This window comes from Spea bombifrons, chromosome 4, assembly GCF_027358695.1.
Source record: "Spea bombifrons isolate aSpeBom1 chromosome 4, aSpeBom1.2.pri, whole genome shotgun sequence".
Lineage (NCBI taxonomy): Eukaryota > Metazoa > Chordata > Amphibia > Anura > Pelobatidae > Spea > Spea bombifrons.
This window is the reverse complement of record NC_071090.1, coordinates 41499592-41519319: the sequence shown is the minus strand read 5'-3', so window position 1 is coordinate 41519319 and position 19728 is coordinate 41499592. Positions and strand designations below refer to the sequence as shown.

At 37.3% G+C, this 19728-nt stretch overlaps 1 protein-coding gene across 1 annotated transcript in view; it reads right to left on the bottom strand.

Moving 5' to 3' along the window:
- Positions 1-17580, bottom strand: part of PPM1H (protein phosphatase, Mg2+/Mn2+ dependent 1H) — a 56784-nt gene extending 39204 nt beyond the window's left edge. The window contains exon 1 of the mRNA XM_053464504.1: positions 17137-17580. Coding sequence (XP_053320479.1) covers positions 17137-17369 — 233 coding nt within the window. The 5' untranslated portion in view covers positions 17370-17580. The remainder of the gene's footprint in view (positions 1-17136) is intronic.
- Positions 17581-19728: the final 2148 nt, after the last annotated feature.

The following is a 19728-nucleotide window of genomic DNA, read 5'->3' as shown; positions in this document are numbered from 1 at the left end:
ACGTCCTGGGTTTTCCATATCACAATGCTAAAAATGTTTTTAGTACATTTCTCTTCCACAAATAAAGGTATCAGCATCATTAGCCAGGTGCTGTGGGATTGCGTTCCATATGAGTTGCACAAGACTTCCATTTTCTTCTAGATTGTAAGCTCATTTAAGCAGAGTCCTCCTAACCTTTTGTTTTTGTATTTCCAACATTTTATATGATGCATTAATTGCATCATATAAAGTCTTGTTTACGAATTACCCAATTCACGAACATTGACGTAAAGATGCCCCAAGAGGACCAATGACGTAGTTGGTATGTCCCTGGTAAAAAAAAAAAAACAAAAAAAAAACCTGCTCCATGTTGTTGGGGTACAATTTGTGTGGGTACACTAAATGAGATAGAGGGAAAAGAACGGTTGAAGAAAGACATAGCAAAAACATGTAAATTGCACTGGTTCTGTAAGTGTAAAAAAAGTCCTGGTTCTTAAAGGGTTACACAGCATTACAGAATATATAAGTTCCATATAAATTAATAAATAATACCAATTTCAATGAATAATAACAAAAGGAGTTAACTTGGCTAAGTCCAGCAACAGCCATGCTAACTTTTTTTCTGAAATATTTTTTTGTTAAATAAACCACCACCCTATATAGGTTAGTGGAAGTGGTTACCTGATCTGATTAGAAAAAACGCAAGTTAGAAACGTCACATTTCTATATGTATAAAACAGAGCTTGTTGGGATTTGAGCAATACATTTCTTATACAGTGCTATACATAGAAGCTCATTGATGCTCCCAAACATTTTACTGGATTTAAATCCCAGGCACCTGCAAACCATTGGAGCATCCCACCAAAAATGTTAAACATGCAAGGTGGAGCATAAAAAATAAAATAAAAAGAAGAACTAATGAGCACCACCTCTTTTAAACAAAAGGTTTAGTCTGTTTTTTGGATTTTCTTTTAATTATCCTATAATCCAAGATGCTTTACCAAGATGTTTAAATAGGATACAGCATTGGAAGAAAGACCAGAGGTTCACACTATTGAAAGCTAGCAGACAAAAACCCAAATGAAACCAGAGCTTAATGGAACTTGTTTTATACGGAGTAGTTTAAGGATTAAAATAATGGTGTTCATTTCCACAGACAGAGATATTTAAATAAGTTAATATACATCATACACACAATGAAAAAGCAAACAATCGCTTTATACAGCATGTTCTTTGGCAATAGTACAAAGCTGTGATTTTAGCTCAATTTACACAAAGGTCTCTTTTGTAAAACGTAAAAAAGTACTCTAAGTAATGGAGAGTTAATTGATTTCTACATGCACACAAACAACATAGCGTGATGAAGTGGCTCATATGCAACACAGTGTGCAATATGGTGTACATACTACATTATAAGCAAGCACGAGTGCAGATTCCATCATACGTGGCAACACCGAAACACATGATACCTTAACAAGAGGAGCCTTTTCTTGGCCTTTAATATCTCGCACAAAGGAAGGTTTTATTTTTGTGGGATCTGCTAACCAATACCTGTTACAACAATAGAGAGTTTTAAAATATACCCTCGTCAGCCACTTAAGTCATACATTCACACATACAGTGTACCCAGCTCAACAATAAAACTGTGGACTCTCCAGTTACCATAATTATTACAGCTTTGTTTATTATTAGAGCCTTTGAATAGGCTTTTACTACATTTGGGTATTCAAATTACTTTCATTGCACGTTTTGTGTGTTCATGCAAACACTGGCATTCGGGACATGTCTCTCTCCTGGTTGGATATCTGAGCGGAAAGCAGCTGGACACATTCACAGGAATGAACAACAGGTTAACTTCTGGTAGATCTTGGCCTCACATAACTGAAGCAGAAGTATTTTTGTCTTTTGAGATAAAAACCATGTGGAGAAACACATAAATATAGAATTTGACAACAGGAAACAGCCACATGATCCATAAACAGCCTGTCAATTCTTCAACATGCTCCAACAACACTTAAACTTCAACTTGGTCCTTAGTGTTGTCTTATAGTTAGTACAACATGCCTACAGTACATCATGCATGTTTAAGATCCTTTACTGTATTAACCCCTACCACTTCTGCTAGAAGGAAAAGTCGGAACATATATTGATTATAAGTATATCAACAAAAGTTACTGGCTTGAGGTTTAACTAGAGATATTATTTAAGTCTAGATATTTAAAAATAGTTGTTGGTCCCGCTAGGACCATAGCCCTTTTCCTATATTGAGGCTTCCTAGGATATATACAGCTCAGACGGAGGAGGTTTATCAACATATAGACCCGATGTTTTTGTTGGTAAACTGCTCCAAGTGGTATTTATTTACTGGTCTTGATGTTTCTATTTTTCCCATTTCTTCTCAATTTCTTTCGTTCTGATGTTGAAATATAAGAGGTCTTTTCCGAATGAGACTGTTGCAACTGCATTATAACTTTCTGAGATAACATGCCCACAAAAGTAGTATATATTTAGTGCCATTTCTTGTTGGTAGGAAATGTTCTTCCACTATAACCTAAAGTTGCCAAACTAGCATTTAACTGTAGGGGTTTTATTATTCACAAGGATCCATTTTATCCTAAAAATATAATCTTTGTGGTTCCATCAGCAGATAAAATAACAAAATGTGAGAAATGTTTAATGTTTAGTGTGGAATAAATAACTGTCCATAGATGCACACATTATTGAGTGTCCATTCTGAATTGTACTACATGCTCATTTTCTGTTCAGCCATCTTGTAGATTCTTAATCTGATTGATGACTTATGGTCTGCTTTTGGGTCTGTTCATTATTTGATAGAAGAAAATATATCAAATATTATGCACTAAGTTCCAGGGCGCATTATCAAGCCTTGAGTAAGCTAATACAAAATATAAGGGACAAAAAAGATCACCATCTTTGATGTGACGTGCTATTGTACTTGACATCTAAACAAATTAAATTCAGCTTTTATTATTATTATGGAAATATTTGGGCTTGCTACGCCTACTGTTTGCAGTCAATGACAGAGGCAGAAATCATCAGAGACCTAGATTTGGTGCACATTCAGGAATCAGTCTTTCTTGATCAGTTTTTTATATAGACTTATCTATTTTACCAGCCCTAAACCTTGTTTATTCTGCCTTATTACTCAACTTCTTCAGAAGGAAAATTATGTTAACTTGGGATACACGTGTTCTACTACACTTACTAACTCCTCTCAGTATGTGGGGTATTTCTACTTTTAAAATGGGAAAGTTTATTTGATATGCACCTCTTTGCTATAGACATAGTTAAGGTCACATGAAGCATGATTAGATGAAGTAAGATGAAGTTTATATGGCGGTCCTTTATGGGAAAATTAGCATCAACTTCATATCCAAGGTATTGTAGCTATTGCTGTTAAAACCAAGAACCCCTTTAAGCTTAAAAAACACTACCATCAAGCTTTTATTAGAATATCCAGTGAGTTTGGAGGGGAACACAAATGCTGTACATCGGGCCCATCACTATAGAGGTTACCAAAGAAGATAAGTCTTGCTGAAAAAAGCAGTTTCTTAAAAATGTATTCTTTGAGCAAACCACAAAGAAGTTTTCTGAGGAATGCAATGAATACATGCATAAAATGGTCAAAAGGTATTTGAAAACGTAATCACATATTTCCTACCGTCTCCACCCTTACAAACAAGGCCCTAGAAATAAGGCAGACCCTAGGGGGACTTGACTTTTGGAGGTTCCAATCGGCACTTCCACTCGTAGTCTGGCCAATTATTTTTTTATTCACTTCAGATTTCTCTGGTACATTTAGATTTTCTAATAAATATTTTGTATCTGGGTTAGCTATAAAGCCATCTCATGAAGTATTTATAATGAATTAGCACGGAAACTTGAGGGTGTTATGGAAAGTGTTTTTCATATGATATTAGAATGCATTTATATTAAAATATTTGGGTTAATTAGCATATTTGTTTTTAGACATTCAGTCTCTGTTATCAGGCCCTTTCATGTAGAGATACCCCTGGGAAATGCTAGTTTAAAGATAAGTATTATTCATACTTTGAAGCAAACCTAACTGCCAAACTAACTGCAGTTCTTTATGGCACATAAACACCAAAAGGTTATATTCTCTGTGTAAAAACTAAGAATATATATAAAAAACTGAAACTCAATTAAATAGTTACTAATCCTTACAAAAAAAAAACTAAAATATTTTGTGTTGCGAAGCAGTCAGACAATCTGTGATCAAGCAGATGTCTGACAGAACATATTTATCTCCGATGCCTTATGCTTAGCTTTGCATATAAATATTTTCTCCTCCAAGTATAAATGCATAGCTATTTTAGTCTTACATTTAGCCAGTTGAGTATGAGAAAAATTTTCTTCGCATAATAAAACATTTTGGTTCCAAAACATTCAGGTAAGTGTAAAATAACATGCTTATTTACAGTATGAAACTTGGGGGGGGGGCAAGTGATAATGCTTCCCAATTCTTCCCTCAAACGTCCTGTCCAAAGCACTTTTTCAGAAAGGGAAGATTGGAATAGAACGCCAATAAAAGGAGCACAAAAAGGATTCTGTCAGGGTTTAAATGCTGCTTTAAGTCATTTTTACTCTAGGTAGCCCTGTGCATCAATGTGACATTCCAAGTAGAACACAAAAAAAGCTTCAGGTACAGCCCCAAAATCAAAGTATCCCAGGGGCATTTGCGGGTCAGTAAAGAGGTAAATCTCAGCAACTCTAACTGTAAGGTTTATGCCTCCTCTGATATGTATCATTTGTCTACCATCGCTATTGTGCACAATGTCACATCAGTTAGGTCCATTTCGGGGAATGCACTCCAATGGCCATGCTTGCTACATCTTCAAAATGCTCTGATCTCTCTAACTGGATCGTGGTTGGACCTCAACAGGCCTGTAGACTATCAGCACCCTAGTCAACAACCTAGGGTGCCTACATTGAAATAAGGCTGTGCTCCGTTACACCTCTTTTACTTCTTCCAGCAGACATATAAGTTGTTTAAAGGAGTCTTTCATGCATGGAGGGTCATAGTTAAAGAAAATGGCAGGCCACAGGCAGACATTTGGATCCAATTATGATGCCAGATCTTAAGTCAAGACAATGAAATACAAGGAAGCTTCTGCCACAAGTATACATTTAGGCCTTCCAAGTTATAATTCTTAATGGAGCTGTGCTATTTTTCTAATGCCACATTATATGTGTAGCCCTCATTTATGTGAAATTTCCTATGTCTAAAAATTTCCTTTGGAATTGTGTATTAAAAAAAAAAAAAAAAAGGGCGCTAATGAAGCACATGAGAAATGCCAATGGTATCGAACTTACTAAACATATTTATACATGCCAGGGGCTAGTACTATAGGTTGCACTTTCACCGTTAAACAGTAACAAGATGAAGTGATTTTAGCTAATTCTAGTTTCCAAAGTATTGTGCTAAATGTTTGAATATCAAACATTTAATTGAAAATCAAGGAAAAAACCCAATATCAAGCATTCTTCTTTTGTAAACTAAATACAGATAAGTAGAATTAACAAGGACAAAAATAAAATCGAGATAAACCAATAAATTGGACATGCCTATTCAGGAATCTATGGTACGGGTTAAAATGTTATAAGATTAGGGTTTTTTTTCCTTTCTCTGGAATAAGAACTGATACATTATAACCTTAGTACTCATTGTATAACAGAATACAATAGCAGTTTGCAAGGTTTGGTTTGATAACAGTAAAACAATGGGAAGAGAATGTCCTGTACATTTAAGGAGAAACATTGTTACTATCAATCATTCCGCACCATTCCAAGATTTCCCTCTTGCAACAAACCTAAATTGAACCAATCCGGTACCTGGTGAATAAAAAAATCATATCATGTAAAATATTAAGAAGAAGAAAAAATGTGTAGGAAAGAAAGTATAGGATAAAAAATAATCTTAAGTGTTTCATGTGAATCGTTAAAAGACCTATTTATTATTACTTAGAAACCCTAAATTCCATCTATTGTGTTCCCTTCACAAATACAAACATCCCAAGGCAAATAAAAACGTGCATTTGTACCACACAAGAGAAAAGGACGTGAGAAACAAGGCAAGAACATCTCAGATAAACATGATTTAATTCCAAAGCACACAGCAAATTATACAACATCCAATTTTTGCAGTTATACGCTAAAAATACAAATAAGAATTTTTTCCTTGCATCCTACAAAAATCAAAATCATTCGCAAAGCAGAAACATGGTATTTTTCAAAACAAGAAAGAATAATTGTTTGGCAAATATATATTTTGCAGCTCTAAATTATATTCATTATTACTGAAAACAAAGACGGTGTGATATTCCAGAACATTGGCTAGAAATTATGCAAATATAACAGGGAACGTCAGTTTCAGATAAAAAGATTTATTGTGAAATCTTTCACTGGCAGGTTATTTTAACCTCAAGTACTAAGTCACATGAATTCGATCCGTAAGGTTTGGCTAACACAATAAAACAATGAAAAAGAACAGAATAATACAATTTTATTGGGAATTTAAAGAACATACTCTGTTGGGCGCCAGAATATTCCAAGGTTCTGCAGTAGTCTACAGAGATTGTGGGTCTCTTGTGTTTGCTAGAACTGGGTCCAAGGTTAAATTAATGACACTTGACAAAAAAACGAGTAAAATGGAAACTAAGGTAGCTTTAACACAAACCACAGGGACCATTGTAAATGTGTAAGCCACATGATAACATACAAATCAAAAGGTAGTAGGCACACCAACATATTAACTTCATCATAAAAAAAAGTATAAATGAAGATGCCACATACACAGATAAAATGTCCATTCCAGTCCATGCAACATCTCCACTTGAAGGGCCATACAACCCCCACACTTTAAGCCTACAGTTATATAGAAAGTCTTGCTGTTGCAGAATTTTAAGGAAGACAGAAAGCTATGGTTAAAAATAAATAAAATAGATGGAATTATTTAAGCACTAAGCCCAGAGAGTCACAACCTACTACACAAATCTGTGTTGTTATCTACGTTCCATGATTAACTAAAAGTGACTGTTTGTATTCTACAACTTGTTCACTTCAATATCTTCAATCTAATCTAAACGCTGAAGATTCACCAGATGCAGTAAGTTCTCGAGGAACTTTCAAATAGTTTTAAACACACAGGATTAATATTAGTTAATAAATTTGATATAGAATGCAACTGGTAAAAGAGGAAAAGTAAAAAAAAAATAGGCCAATTTAGATCAAACATCACAAAATATATAATGCTGTAAAGCGGTTGTGAAGTTAGTAAAGCAATATTTCGTTTTCTTCAAAGAAATTATAAAATGAATTAGATACCCTTCAGGTACCTATTACAGAAGATCAAATGCATTCAGACTGATGATTTCTCAGGTTATTAAGTTATAACCTCACTACTTGTAGATGAAACTGGCAAAGAAAAGAAGTGCATACATGATCAAAGGCAGACTACCCTCCAGAGATGCTGGTACTTTTGGTTCATCACACTCTTATTTTCCCCATTCGATAAGCAAGAATGAACCAGGTCTCTGGCTTGAGCCATCACTGGCTCACCTGTCTCATGATTAATATCAAGTATCACATGTAGGAGTTTCACATTAAAACATCAGATATCTTGGAACCTAAGGTAGGGAAGGTATTTATCTTGGGTGGGTGGCCAATTACCTACCTCATTCCAGCTGCACCTCCTGTCTAGGGAGGTAAATGAGTTGTTCGGCAACATCCTGCTGGTTGGTTTGCACAATCAGAGACTTCATAAAGGCTCTACTTATAGTGAGCAAATGCTATTTAAACTGAGTGTCCCTTTAAGCACATTCAGTTATTTAAGGTGGTCTAGCTAATATTAGTTGTACCTGATTTTCCCTTTTTGCCCTATCCCTTGTTTCTGGTCCCTACTTCCAGCACTTTTTCCTGTTGCCCTCTCTTTCCCGTCCTGACCCCTTCTTAGCCATTCAGACTGATCACTTTACTAAGTGTAAAAAACAAAATCCATCACAAATAATCCTTGAGCGATAAAAAAAACACAAACAAAAATGAATATATAAAACAAATACATAAAAAAAAAATATTAGGGCTAACGTTCATCAAGTTAGTCTGAGGCCTACTTTGATATAGAAGTTTACTTATAAACTTAAATATACATATATAGAACCTGAAATTCTTTATTCCTATAACAAAGTTAAATATACTTTTATAATGAACAGTCAGTGCCTTAAACATTTACTCAACTGAAGCTTGCAAAAAGCAAATAGATGCTGTTCCAAAGTAAACACGGGTTCTTTTTTCTACCCTTAACCACTAATCTTGACTTTTACAAGAGGAAGGACAAATTCAGTGGAAGCTGGAAAGCGAGACTGTTAAGAGCATTGACCCGAATGATAAAACATCCTACACATACTATTTTGAACAATGGCCATGTTTACCAATTTACCACATAACCCGGTTGATCTCCTCAAGATTTGCATTTTGCTCCAACATGGCTCCTCAACTTTATTAGTTATGAAGGCTCTTGCTGGAAGGACCAAACTGGCCCTGTAGAATGCATACTTACATTATGCATACTGTAGTTAGCTCAGTCCATCTTGTCTAGAACACTCCCAAAGATATGCGGCCCCTTTAAAAGAGCTAACTAACTCCCCTTCCCACCAGACAAAAATTGGGCCTTTTTAGGGGACCCAGCTCCACCTTGACTTTTCAGTGACAATACAAAAACCATGTACTGTGTCGATCAAGCAGTTTATATTAATAAAATTTCAAGTACAAAAGTACAAATACCTGTGCAATTGTGTGAAAGAAGAATATAAACAAAAGTGCTCCATGGAAGCCCCAGCTAGTGGGGCTAGTGTATACAAAAAACAAAAAGTGCATGTATGGGTCCGAAGTGCAAAGAGTGCTTACCAGCATGTGGCACAAAAAGTTTGCTTAACATCACACATTCACCATTCTGCACAGCGCCCTAGAGACAAATTGCAACCTCGGGACTTCATGTTATCCAGGCCTAAAGCCAGAGGACCAAGCTCTCTCTCTCACACAGGTACTCACTTGATCCTAGCCAAAAGGCTGAGAAGCAAAACAGATTAATCAGCCAATCTTGTCAATGTAACTATGCAACCAAGCCAACCAAACTCGTCAAGCAGGATAATCTTACTGGGTTGGCCCTTTATAATGCATTGAGTTTGAACTCTCCTGAAGACTCAACTCCAGATTCATACTTCACTGAAGGGACTACAAGTGAATTTCTTTTTAGTACAGATGTCACAAATACATTTATACAAATCTCAAAATTAATTTACAATGATATTTGTTGTTTTGGAATTCATCTCATCCTTCATTTGAAGGAGAATCGAGGTAAATGAAAACGAGACTAAAAAGGGTGAAGGCCATATGTATAGATGTTCAGTTACAATCAAACATGATATATAAGCATAATGTGATCCTAGAACAAGGGGCATTACAGTGTCCTTTGGCATCCTCAGTAGTCTTCAAGACATTACATTTCACAAAAAAGCTTTTTCAACGTCAAGTCTTTTTTGGCTGGTGTTGAACAAAGACATTAGCAAATTTCATAGTAATGATAGAACACCACTAAACCGGTTTATCGAGGAGCAGCATGTTTGACAGGGATTATTTTAACGCAGACATCGATAATTGCATTTGTTACAACACCTCAATACACGACAATGTAATATGGTAAAAAGAATACAAAAGGAGCCAGTAAATCTGCTCCAAATTATTCAGAACTAATATGATATTCTTATAGAGAATAATGTCCTTGATTAAAAGGATTTTTTTTTTTTAAAGTTTGTAAGTCCCAGACAACTTCATTCACAAAACGTACTTATTAAAATATAAAAATGAGAAAATATTAAATATTTTACAATGTGCTTTTCTATGTGAACTCACAAATTATTGTTCACAAAACCATACTGAAGACATGTTTTTACAAGATAGATTCACAAGTAGCAGAGTAACAAAAACATATAACAAATGTGTGCAACCATATATATTTCCTATAGTTATAGGGCAATAACTAAAGGATACAAAAGCCCCCCTTTCAGTTCCCTTAACTTAATTCCCCATCCTCACTGATATCAAAAGCTCCCCAATAATCCATCTTCTCAGGGATCAATAAAATACCCATTTTGTTGTGCAGAAGCCCTCTTAACAACTATTGGTTATAAAAAAAATCTCCTTTACTAAACTTGACCTTTTATAAGGAAAACCCTTTTAAAGGAAACATAGGTTTGTGATGGTCTTCATTGTACAAAGGTTTTTTTTTCCCATATTAATAATGGTCAAATTATTCTTTACACTTCCAGCCATAAAACGACTGCGCTTTTGTGTTTATGTAAAGAACACACTTTTCTTTCAAACCTGGTAAACAAACTTAAATGAACATTTCAATTGTCCCCAAACAAAGAATGTTTTACCGTATGGAGTTTAAACTCAAAGGCATTTACTTCTAACATTTTATCGTTCTTGTATACAGCCTATTGTATTCTGCCTCGGGGCAGAAAATAGCAAGCAAAGAAACATACTTATTGGAATTGGGCAAAGAAACATACTTATTGGAATTGGGCCAAGATATACAGTATACGCATGCTTGTGACAATTGAAGCTTTCTTATATCACATTGAAACATGCACAACCATTTTAACAATATATATTTCAAGCCTTCTCGTTATTTTGTCTTTGTAAACATTTGCCTATTTTTACTGGCACTTATTCAGTTCACAATAAATAGAATTTGTGTCTTGTTTTTTTGTTAGTAGGTTTGCACAGTTGGAAACCAGCTTGATCAGTTCTCTACTATCTGTTATATCAAACAAATTTAGATAGAAGAATTAGAAGAAATGTTCCAAGAAAACGCAAGAAAAATAACGCTTAAATAGAATTTCAATGAACTTCTGAAATGTTTAGTTATATTGGCTAATGCTAATTTTCAGACTCACAATCTGATGGGAAGTCCTATGCACACACATTCTATATAAACCATTATACTGTACACCAATTCCATGTGCATGCATAGAGTTGGCCCCGTTTGGCCCAAGGGGAATGTAAAGGCCTTGACCCCATGCCCAACACCGTGGCCAACACACAACACTAACAAGCATTGAGGGACCTTACTGAGCCTTCTCTCCGCAGGATGGCTAGAATTGGGGATTGGCTGGTTCTGTGTGCAAAAATGGGTCTGACCTAGGGCAACTGCCCCTACCCCTTGCAGTGGTGACATGGGATTTTTGTAAATGTTGATGTGAAATCCTAAAATGAATAATCATCAATTAACTTGATTAACTTGATATTTACCTTAAAATGAAAAAAAGAATGTCCTTCAACTCACAATGATATGGGTGGGACTGTCCCCTACGCATTACTAACTGAAAGCTATTCAAATTATGATAACATTTACAAGGCTTGTACTGAAATTATGAGCAAAAGGGATGATGTTGCCTTTTTTCTAAATCCCAGATGATGGACTTGACAGAGTAAATAAAAGAGTCAATGTGATGCTCTGAACTTTATTATATTCTTTAATCCCTCCTTTTAAGAAATTACAAGGTCTCTGTCTCAGCACATAAGGATGCATTTACCACGAAGTTACACAGCACAACAATTTCAAATACTTTAAGTTAATTTATGGTTCAACTGGGTAGAAAAGTTATTTTACCCCAAGTGTTCCACTCTCGATTTTTAATACTGTGCTAAAAACTGTTCCCCTCCATTGTCCCTGTCCTTAAAGGGGCAGTTAATTGACAGCCCCACTAAATAATGCTCATTAAACCACTTTAAGATGCATCCTTCAAAATAAAATTAAAAAAGCACTTCTTTAGGTAGAGGCTACAACTACCCATCACCCCATCGTCTGACATTTAGATCTCATTCTGTGCTTGGTAGTATGAGAAGGATAAAAATAATTATAGAAAGATGCTTTATAGAAAGCATTCTGTGCCTCTCCATCTCTTTGTTGTTACCTACCTCCTATAACTCCAGGTGAAGGCTATCCCAGCATCCGTTGGTGCCAAAAGAGTGGACAGTAAAAACATCTCGCAAGCGGAGAGGAATTTTTCTTGTGGGTTCAAATGTGGACTTGGTGTTACTTTCAAGACCGTGTTTGCGTCAGGCTCCATAATCGGTATAAAACAGTCCAACATGTGGCCCTCTGGCCTTTTTCTTGATTATTTCTGAGATATTCAAGTTAAAGGCTAGGAGGTACACTTCAACAATTAGTACAAAACATGAACGACAAAGCTTAATAGCGTGTTCACTTTGCTCACATTACCGAGAAAAGATCTCCATCTGCTCATGACTGAGCACTATAATAAGGGCACCCCTGATCAGGGCCAGAGTGGGGATGACTTGGAGCTTTCGCACTTTAAGGCCAGTGGCCACCAAATGATGTAAGTTTGGCAGATGATTATGGGGAGCCGGTGGTCCACCAGGAACACACCCAACATGTCAGTTGGCCATATGGGCCTGTCCAAGGTCTATGTTTTGGCACTTATGTGTCTGTAAGCTGTGGTTGGTATGTTTATAGGTTTACTTGATTCATTCTGCTTTGTATGTATATCTTTTTATGATGCTAGGGGCTGTATCTGGTCATAATCAGTATGATAAGCTGATACAAAATTTTAATGGGGCAAGTGACCAAAAGGCACGCAACCGATGGGGGTATCTAACAAATGAGAATCCTTTGATTGCCTGAGGACTTGCACATTAAGGGTTGTACAGAAGGTTAAAGACAAATCCAACACATACAAGAAGTAGAAAGTGAATTGAATCACTTTGCTATCTATTCTCACAGGAAAGTATACAAAAGTATTTCTAATATCATCAGGCTCAAATGCACTAAATAATTAAACAGTAATGATTTAATCACATGACCATGACTCACCATGTCTGAGAAAACTAAGTGACAGTCAATCTAAATGTTGTTTGACATAAGCCCAGCGCGCACTAAAAGCTTTATAACTTTGGAAACCTAACACATAAAACAGTGTAAAGCACATCAATCTAGTGGTTATATTGTGAAATAACTAAAAGGCACACTCCAGGCATTACACGCACTTTAATGCATATGATAGCTGCATGGTTCCTTTCAATTTTTGTGATGTCCCCTTTGTAAATAGAAGGGGGGGGTTGTGCATATAGATGTGCCCCTTTCCACACCTTCTAGCTATTTTCCGTGGAGGAGATGTGTTCAGCCAACCATTTCTCGATGCACGTGATATACTCACCTTGAGTCAGCTTCAGTGCTCAAACACTGCCAGTGCAATGGCATTCTCACAAAGCTTTGTTAAACTGAATCGGTTACCATGTAGCTGGCGCTCATGGCCTTTTCTGATGAACAGGGAAAATTTGTTGTCAGCAGATGGCCTGATCTCCCATGACTAACAAAAAAGATGAAACGTTGTAACTGAGACATAAGCTACAATGTGATTCTATGCTAGCAGGTGCTCAGATCAGGCAAGTTTTGGCAGTATTATAATTCATAACCCCTTGCGGGTGATCCTAGTACTGTTGGATTTGTGCTAGAAGTAGCACAAAAAATTAAATTTTTTAATACATAGTCTTTACCAAAATGCCCCTCTAGCATTTGTGAGAGATCCATTGTACAGCTTACCTATTCTATGCCCTTGCAATTGTGAAAAGAACAAAGTGCCCAAATAAAGCAAATATCATGCAAAGTGGAGTATGACTGTTGTCATGGAAGCCTCCGTGCCATGGGCTCCTGGAGAGGACAGCCACGTTTCACAAAGTACAAGAGACAGATTTGGGGTTCCTGCATTTCGGGAGGAGGTTTATGTGTGGTATTACTCTCCATCGGGTCAGGACTTACAGGACAGAGACCTCTATGTCTAGTATTTGCACCTGGATCTGATCTCCAGCAGGTTTCAGCCAGAAGTCAGGGAACCGCCTGTGTTTAACATCCTCTCCACAGTCTACAATAGCGACCCCCTACTGGGCTGAGGTGGGCTGAGTGCAAAGGAGGACCTAATGGAGAACTTTGTGTGGCTTGCTATGTCTATTGTATGTAAATTACCCCTTATACTGTTTAAATACCCCTGTGTTTCCAAATAAACTGAGTCCTGTTTTCACCTCAACATGAGTGTTGTCTGATGCTTGGGGTGGGCTGCTATGATCCTTTATTGTCCTTTTCAGGACAATAGCCAGACTGTGTAGCTCAGCTTCAGCTAGCCACAGTGACAGCGCAGCTCCAGAGCAGCGGTGTCCCCCCTTCTCTCTTCAACACTGTTTCTGTCTGGCGCTGAAGGGGTTAATTGTTGGTGTCCCGGCAGGAGGAAGCAACATTTGGCGGGAGTACCCAGTCGGGGGACAGGGCGTCCCGTCACAATTGTAGGTTAAACAATGTAAAGCTTGAATGAAGTACATGGAAACTACATGCACAATGAGAATTACAAGCAAAAACAGAGACAAATATTTTTTGGTATTGTCACATGACACCTACTGCAATAAACGTGTATATAGAGTGACACCAAAATGCTGCATAAGAAAAGATCTGCAACACCTCTCATAAGGTCAAATATGATTTCTAAATGCGTCCTTTACAAAAGAACCAGTGATGTTTCTACCAACACTAGTGTTTATCAAACCTGTTCCAACCCACATTTGACATTTTCCTGTTCATTGCAGAGTCAACAGAATACTGGTGAGTATGCCTAAAATATCAGTGGCAAGAATCTCTTTATGTTAATTAGTGTCCCATCGTGATCCCGATTTATGCACAAACTGTTCGGTATATTCAAGTTAGTCCCATAATACACTACATATGAAAATCGTCATATTTGTGAATTTACTAAATCAGCCTATTTATCCAACTCTAGGGTTGAAACATCACAGCCATTGCTTCCCTTTTCCAAAAAAAATAAATAAAAATAAAAAAGCATTTAGTTAAAAAGTAATAACATCACAAGCTTCCCACAAGTTCCCCTTAACGTGGATGCGTAGCTCCCCCACATCTTGGGGGCCTATGGAGAGTTAGGGATTCAACTCTTACTTTATTATTCGCTATAAGATAGCCAACACTAACAACTTTTTCCGGCACATAATTCGAAATGTGTTCAGAAGCTCAATGGCGTTGGCCATTCATAATGTAAAGTGAAGTGATGGAGCTGTAACACTATTACCCCACAAACTTTCCTGCCAACTCTCCCTTTAAGTGCATAAAATCCCTGCCCCCCAAAAAGTTCTCTCAGGTTAAGGAAAAGACCACAGAGCTTTGCATCACCATAACTACAGGACAAAACACTCATTAGGCCACAGTCTGAGACCGGGGAAGCAGTAATCATGCTCACTCCATAAACCACACAAACCAACAACTGTATGCATCAAAGATCTTCTGTGTTTCGGTATGTTTCAGTCATTTAGAAAGGCTTGCAGGCTCAACAGCTTTCATCATTTCACAACCAAGGCATGTCTGGAGTACATTTGGACATTTCCCAATGTATATTCAGCAACGTATCATAATCCAAAGTACTTCACTCTTTTTTTAAAGAATGCAAAGTGTCAGAATGCTGTGTTGTTAGACTGTGTATCATTTAATAAATGATTGTTTCATCACTTATTATAACGAGTAAACAGCTATGTAGCAGTTATGTTAATAATAATAATAATAATAATAGCTTAATTATATCTTAAAGTCTAAAATTGTGCATGAATGTTTAGCTCATGCTTTTCTACAAGTCTGGCAAGATATAGGGGGTAGCAACCTTTTATTATACATTTTAAGACAACCACTTGTCACTGCGACCATTCGGAATTGTGACATCATATTGAACTGGACTGCAATACTAATCAAAACACGAATGTACACACAGAAACCCAGTTTTCTATAACATGGCCCTCTATGTCACATACAAGTATTACTTGAAACACAGAAACAAAAAGCAGTAGTCATTAGCTGTTCTATATTACTAGTCGTCCTGTTGATTTCACATAAGCAGAGGGGATTCTGATCTCAAGGCTAATGAGGTTGCGGTGATCTAGAATGACATGTAATACACTACGACAGCGTCCTATATGCCCACAATAGAGTCATTCACTAAAGGGAAAGTTGTTAGAAGAGTTTCAGCTTCTGCTGCATGGGAGATTGGCTGACCCTGTATGTTGTAAAGTTAAGTTAGTGAGGCTTCTTCAAATTATCTTCATCCTTTGAATTATGTTGGATCAGTACTTCTTGCTGGATACATTTCCTAGGAATGGCCACTCATAATGAATTGAGGGAGTTATAACAACTTTCCTGTCAACTCTCCATTTAGTGAATAAACTTCAGTGTGAAAAAAATACAACACGTTTAGAATTAAAATAAGGGAAATATTGCATTATATCACACTTAGTTGGTAATAACACAATCTGTTTAATATCCCATCAAATTTGTTCACAGCACCACAGCACGTGTGTGTGTGTGTGTGTCTGTGTATATATATATATATATATATACACACATATATATATATACACACATATATATATATATATATATATATATATATATATATATATATATATATATATATATGTATATATACACAGACACACACACACACACACGCGTGTTTAATACATTTAGAATTAAAATAAGGGAAATATTGTCCATATTGTTTTTTTAAAATTCAGTATTAAGGAAATATGTTCAATATTTATTAATTGAGCATGTAGGATTTAATAAAAAAATATATTAATTAAGTGCCAAGAAATTATGCAGCTCTGCAATTTAATCCCTTCTCCATAATGTAGATTTACATTTTTTATTATTATTTTTAACTAGATACTTCAAAGTTTCATCCCTCCTGAAATCCATGTTTATGTGGAAATCTACACCCACAGCAACTAAGAAAAGCAGCTATCCTCCACCTCCTGGGCCTTGGAAATCATGACAAGGAGGCTGTGTATGTACAATCAGATCATGCTCCCTCACCCACACTGCACTACCTACTACTACTGTGTGTATGTTTACAATGTGTTATAGAACACACATCCAAAATACTAGTGCAATGACCTTGAAGGAGAGCTATGAAGATTTACTATAACGGGAATCTTAAAGAGGCCAGGCTCTCTATACTGTGCGAATGCATTACCATTGACTATACTCACTCTGCATAGCCAGTAGTCCAAGGTAACCTCTTGGTCTCCTTTAAGATCAGGATGGGTCTAGCGATGTGATCCGCTGAGCATTCAATCTCATCCTGTGACAGACCCAGGAACTCAGGTCTGCCATATGGAAACCTCAGCGGCAGGTCAGAGCCATTGGCATGATCGGATCCCGAGTTTCCAGCCATGATTCCTCCCATGAAATTGGCCACAGCAGATTTCACCCGTGTGAGCATATTACGAACAGCAAACTGGTGGAAGGAGCATGAATAAAACAGCAACCGAATGAATGCTTGCAGGCAATGGGCTCGCTTCAGCTGATCTCCCTTCCCCCTCCGTGCATGCAGAGCGCTGCATGGATCAAGCTATAGCAGCAAGTATCAAGGAAGCGAGAAGAAAAATATATCTGTGTGATGAGAGCTCTACTACAGGTTCACAGCATTCCGATCTTGGAGCTAAACCGTTGATCATGTGACAAGCAAAATGTCATGTGACCAACAGCCTGGAATGGTGCTGTAAGGAAGAGATTCTTACGTAGAATGTACAGTAGGGGTGCGCCAGTACTTCCTACCTGATTATCTCCCGGTTTAAGTTCAGTTCTAAGCAGCACATGAGTCACGTATGGTGTGATGGCTGCGCTGAATGAACAGGAAACGTATTCGCCCTGGCAATAGTGGAAAGGGGTTGGTGTGGTTATGTTGGTAAATACTGCTAGTGTAATGAAACCACCTAGTCTGGGGACAGAATGAATTTTAGTGTAAATATTGTAAGCCAGGAGTAACCAGTGTTTTTTTTTACTTTTTATTTTTTGTTTTCAACAAACAGAAGATAAAATAACACGACCAACATCCATGTGAAAATGATACCGAGCCTAAGGTATAAAGCATCTGGTTCGGGGTATTTCGCAATCAGTATGGTGTCTTACTGTTCTGTGTGTTATTTAGTATTTAATATGTCTGTTGCAACACATAAAATACACAACATGTACATAGGGCTGGGGAAGATACTGCCTGATCCTGAATAGGGAACAGGTCACTGTCCGAGACTACTACAGGCTCCGCTTCCTCAAATGACTAATCCCAAGCCCTCACTGTCCTAGTCTTCTCAGCCATTGTATGTTTGTTATATCTATTCCGATCCACGCACACACACACATTTTTGTGTTGTGTAAGGCTAGGTTTCCACTTGGGGTTTTTTTTGCTAAAAACGCCCATAATAACGCCAATTCAGCCACACGGCGTTTTTTTCGTGAAAAAACGCTGCGGCCAGATGTTAGCTGTTCTTCAGTAGGAAATCGCACAATGACATATCCACTTGGCGTTTTTCTGTTTGGCGTTTTTTCAGTCCTCTTTGGCGTTTTTCTGCTTTTTTGGGCTCTGTGGCAGTTTTTCAAAATGGCAGGATGTTGACACTCTGGCGTTTTTTGCAAGGAAATGTTGGCGTTTTTCTCCAATAGAAGTCTATGGGAGAGAAAAAACACCATGAAAAAGCCATGTGGGTTTTGCCTTGGTGTTTTTTATGGCGTTTTTTTCCACAGTTACAATGCAGAGGATGGACCCAGTATCTGTGTGTCCTACGAGAAATAGGCTGGAAACAAACAGTTTCACAGAAAACAAAGTTCATATTGAATTTTACACCATTGGGAACAAACATGCCATTACAAACAAACATACCCAACTGGATCCTGCGTGCCAAAAGCAACAGCAAACAATTTGCACCATCATTTGGGGCCAATCTTCCTAGAGGAGAAGACATTCGGAATAAAGCATGCCTTACAAACCACAGAAAAGAGACAAAAGGGTCCGCCGGGGCGTTTAATTAGAACTCTACCAAGGAAATGACATCAGGAGGGGACAGATACTTGCCATTTATCCTAATCCCTTTTAGCTGGGTGACAATTCTAACGTGTAAAGGCTGGAGAAATTGCCTAAGGTCAAAAAAGCTATTTCCACAGAAAGGCAAAAACGCCAAAACGCAGGTAAGTGCAGTGGCAGTTTTCTTGCCGTTTTTCATCAAGAAAATAATGCAGGACAAAAACCCAAGTGGAAACCTAGCCTAATAATTGCTTCTCTGGTGTGATGTTAAATTATTGACTGCTGTGTCTGTAAATGCTTGGTTAGGCTGTCAATGGTTGTGTTCTGCCCTGCTTCTAAGTGCGTCTTGTGTATTTATGTTCTGTCTGTGAATAAACTAAATTAATTGGGATCACTTTTGTCATATTTATATATTTTTATCTTGACAGATTATTTTTCTAAATCTAAACTATGAGTCTGTGTTTATTTCTTCACATATACCGGTAATCTCTGGTTGGATTGATATGTTGCTTCCTCTGTGTTCTTTGACCACACTTAGTTCTGTTTCATGTGCAATGAGAAAAATATGGGCTGCGGTAAGCAGGTATACTAGATCACTATAGTTTTTGTTGTATTTTTATTTCCCCTATGCTGTAATGGCAGACACATAGAAGCAGCAGCCCCTATGCCACACAACTGAGGGCAGTGATCTGCCACCCTAGCACACCTCTACTCCATGGGCCTATGTACAGTATGGAGGACGGCGCCTAAATGCTTAAAATGTATAATGCTTGGATACCAC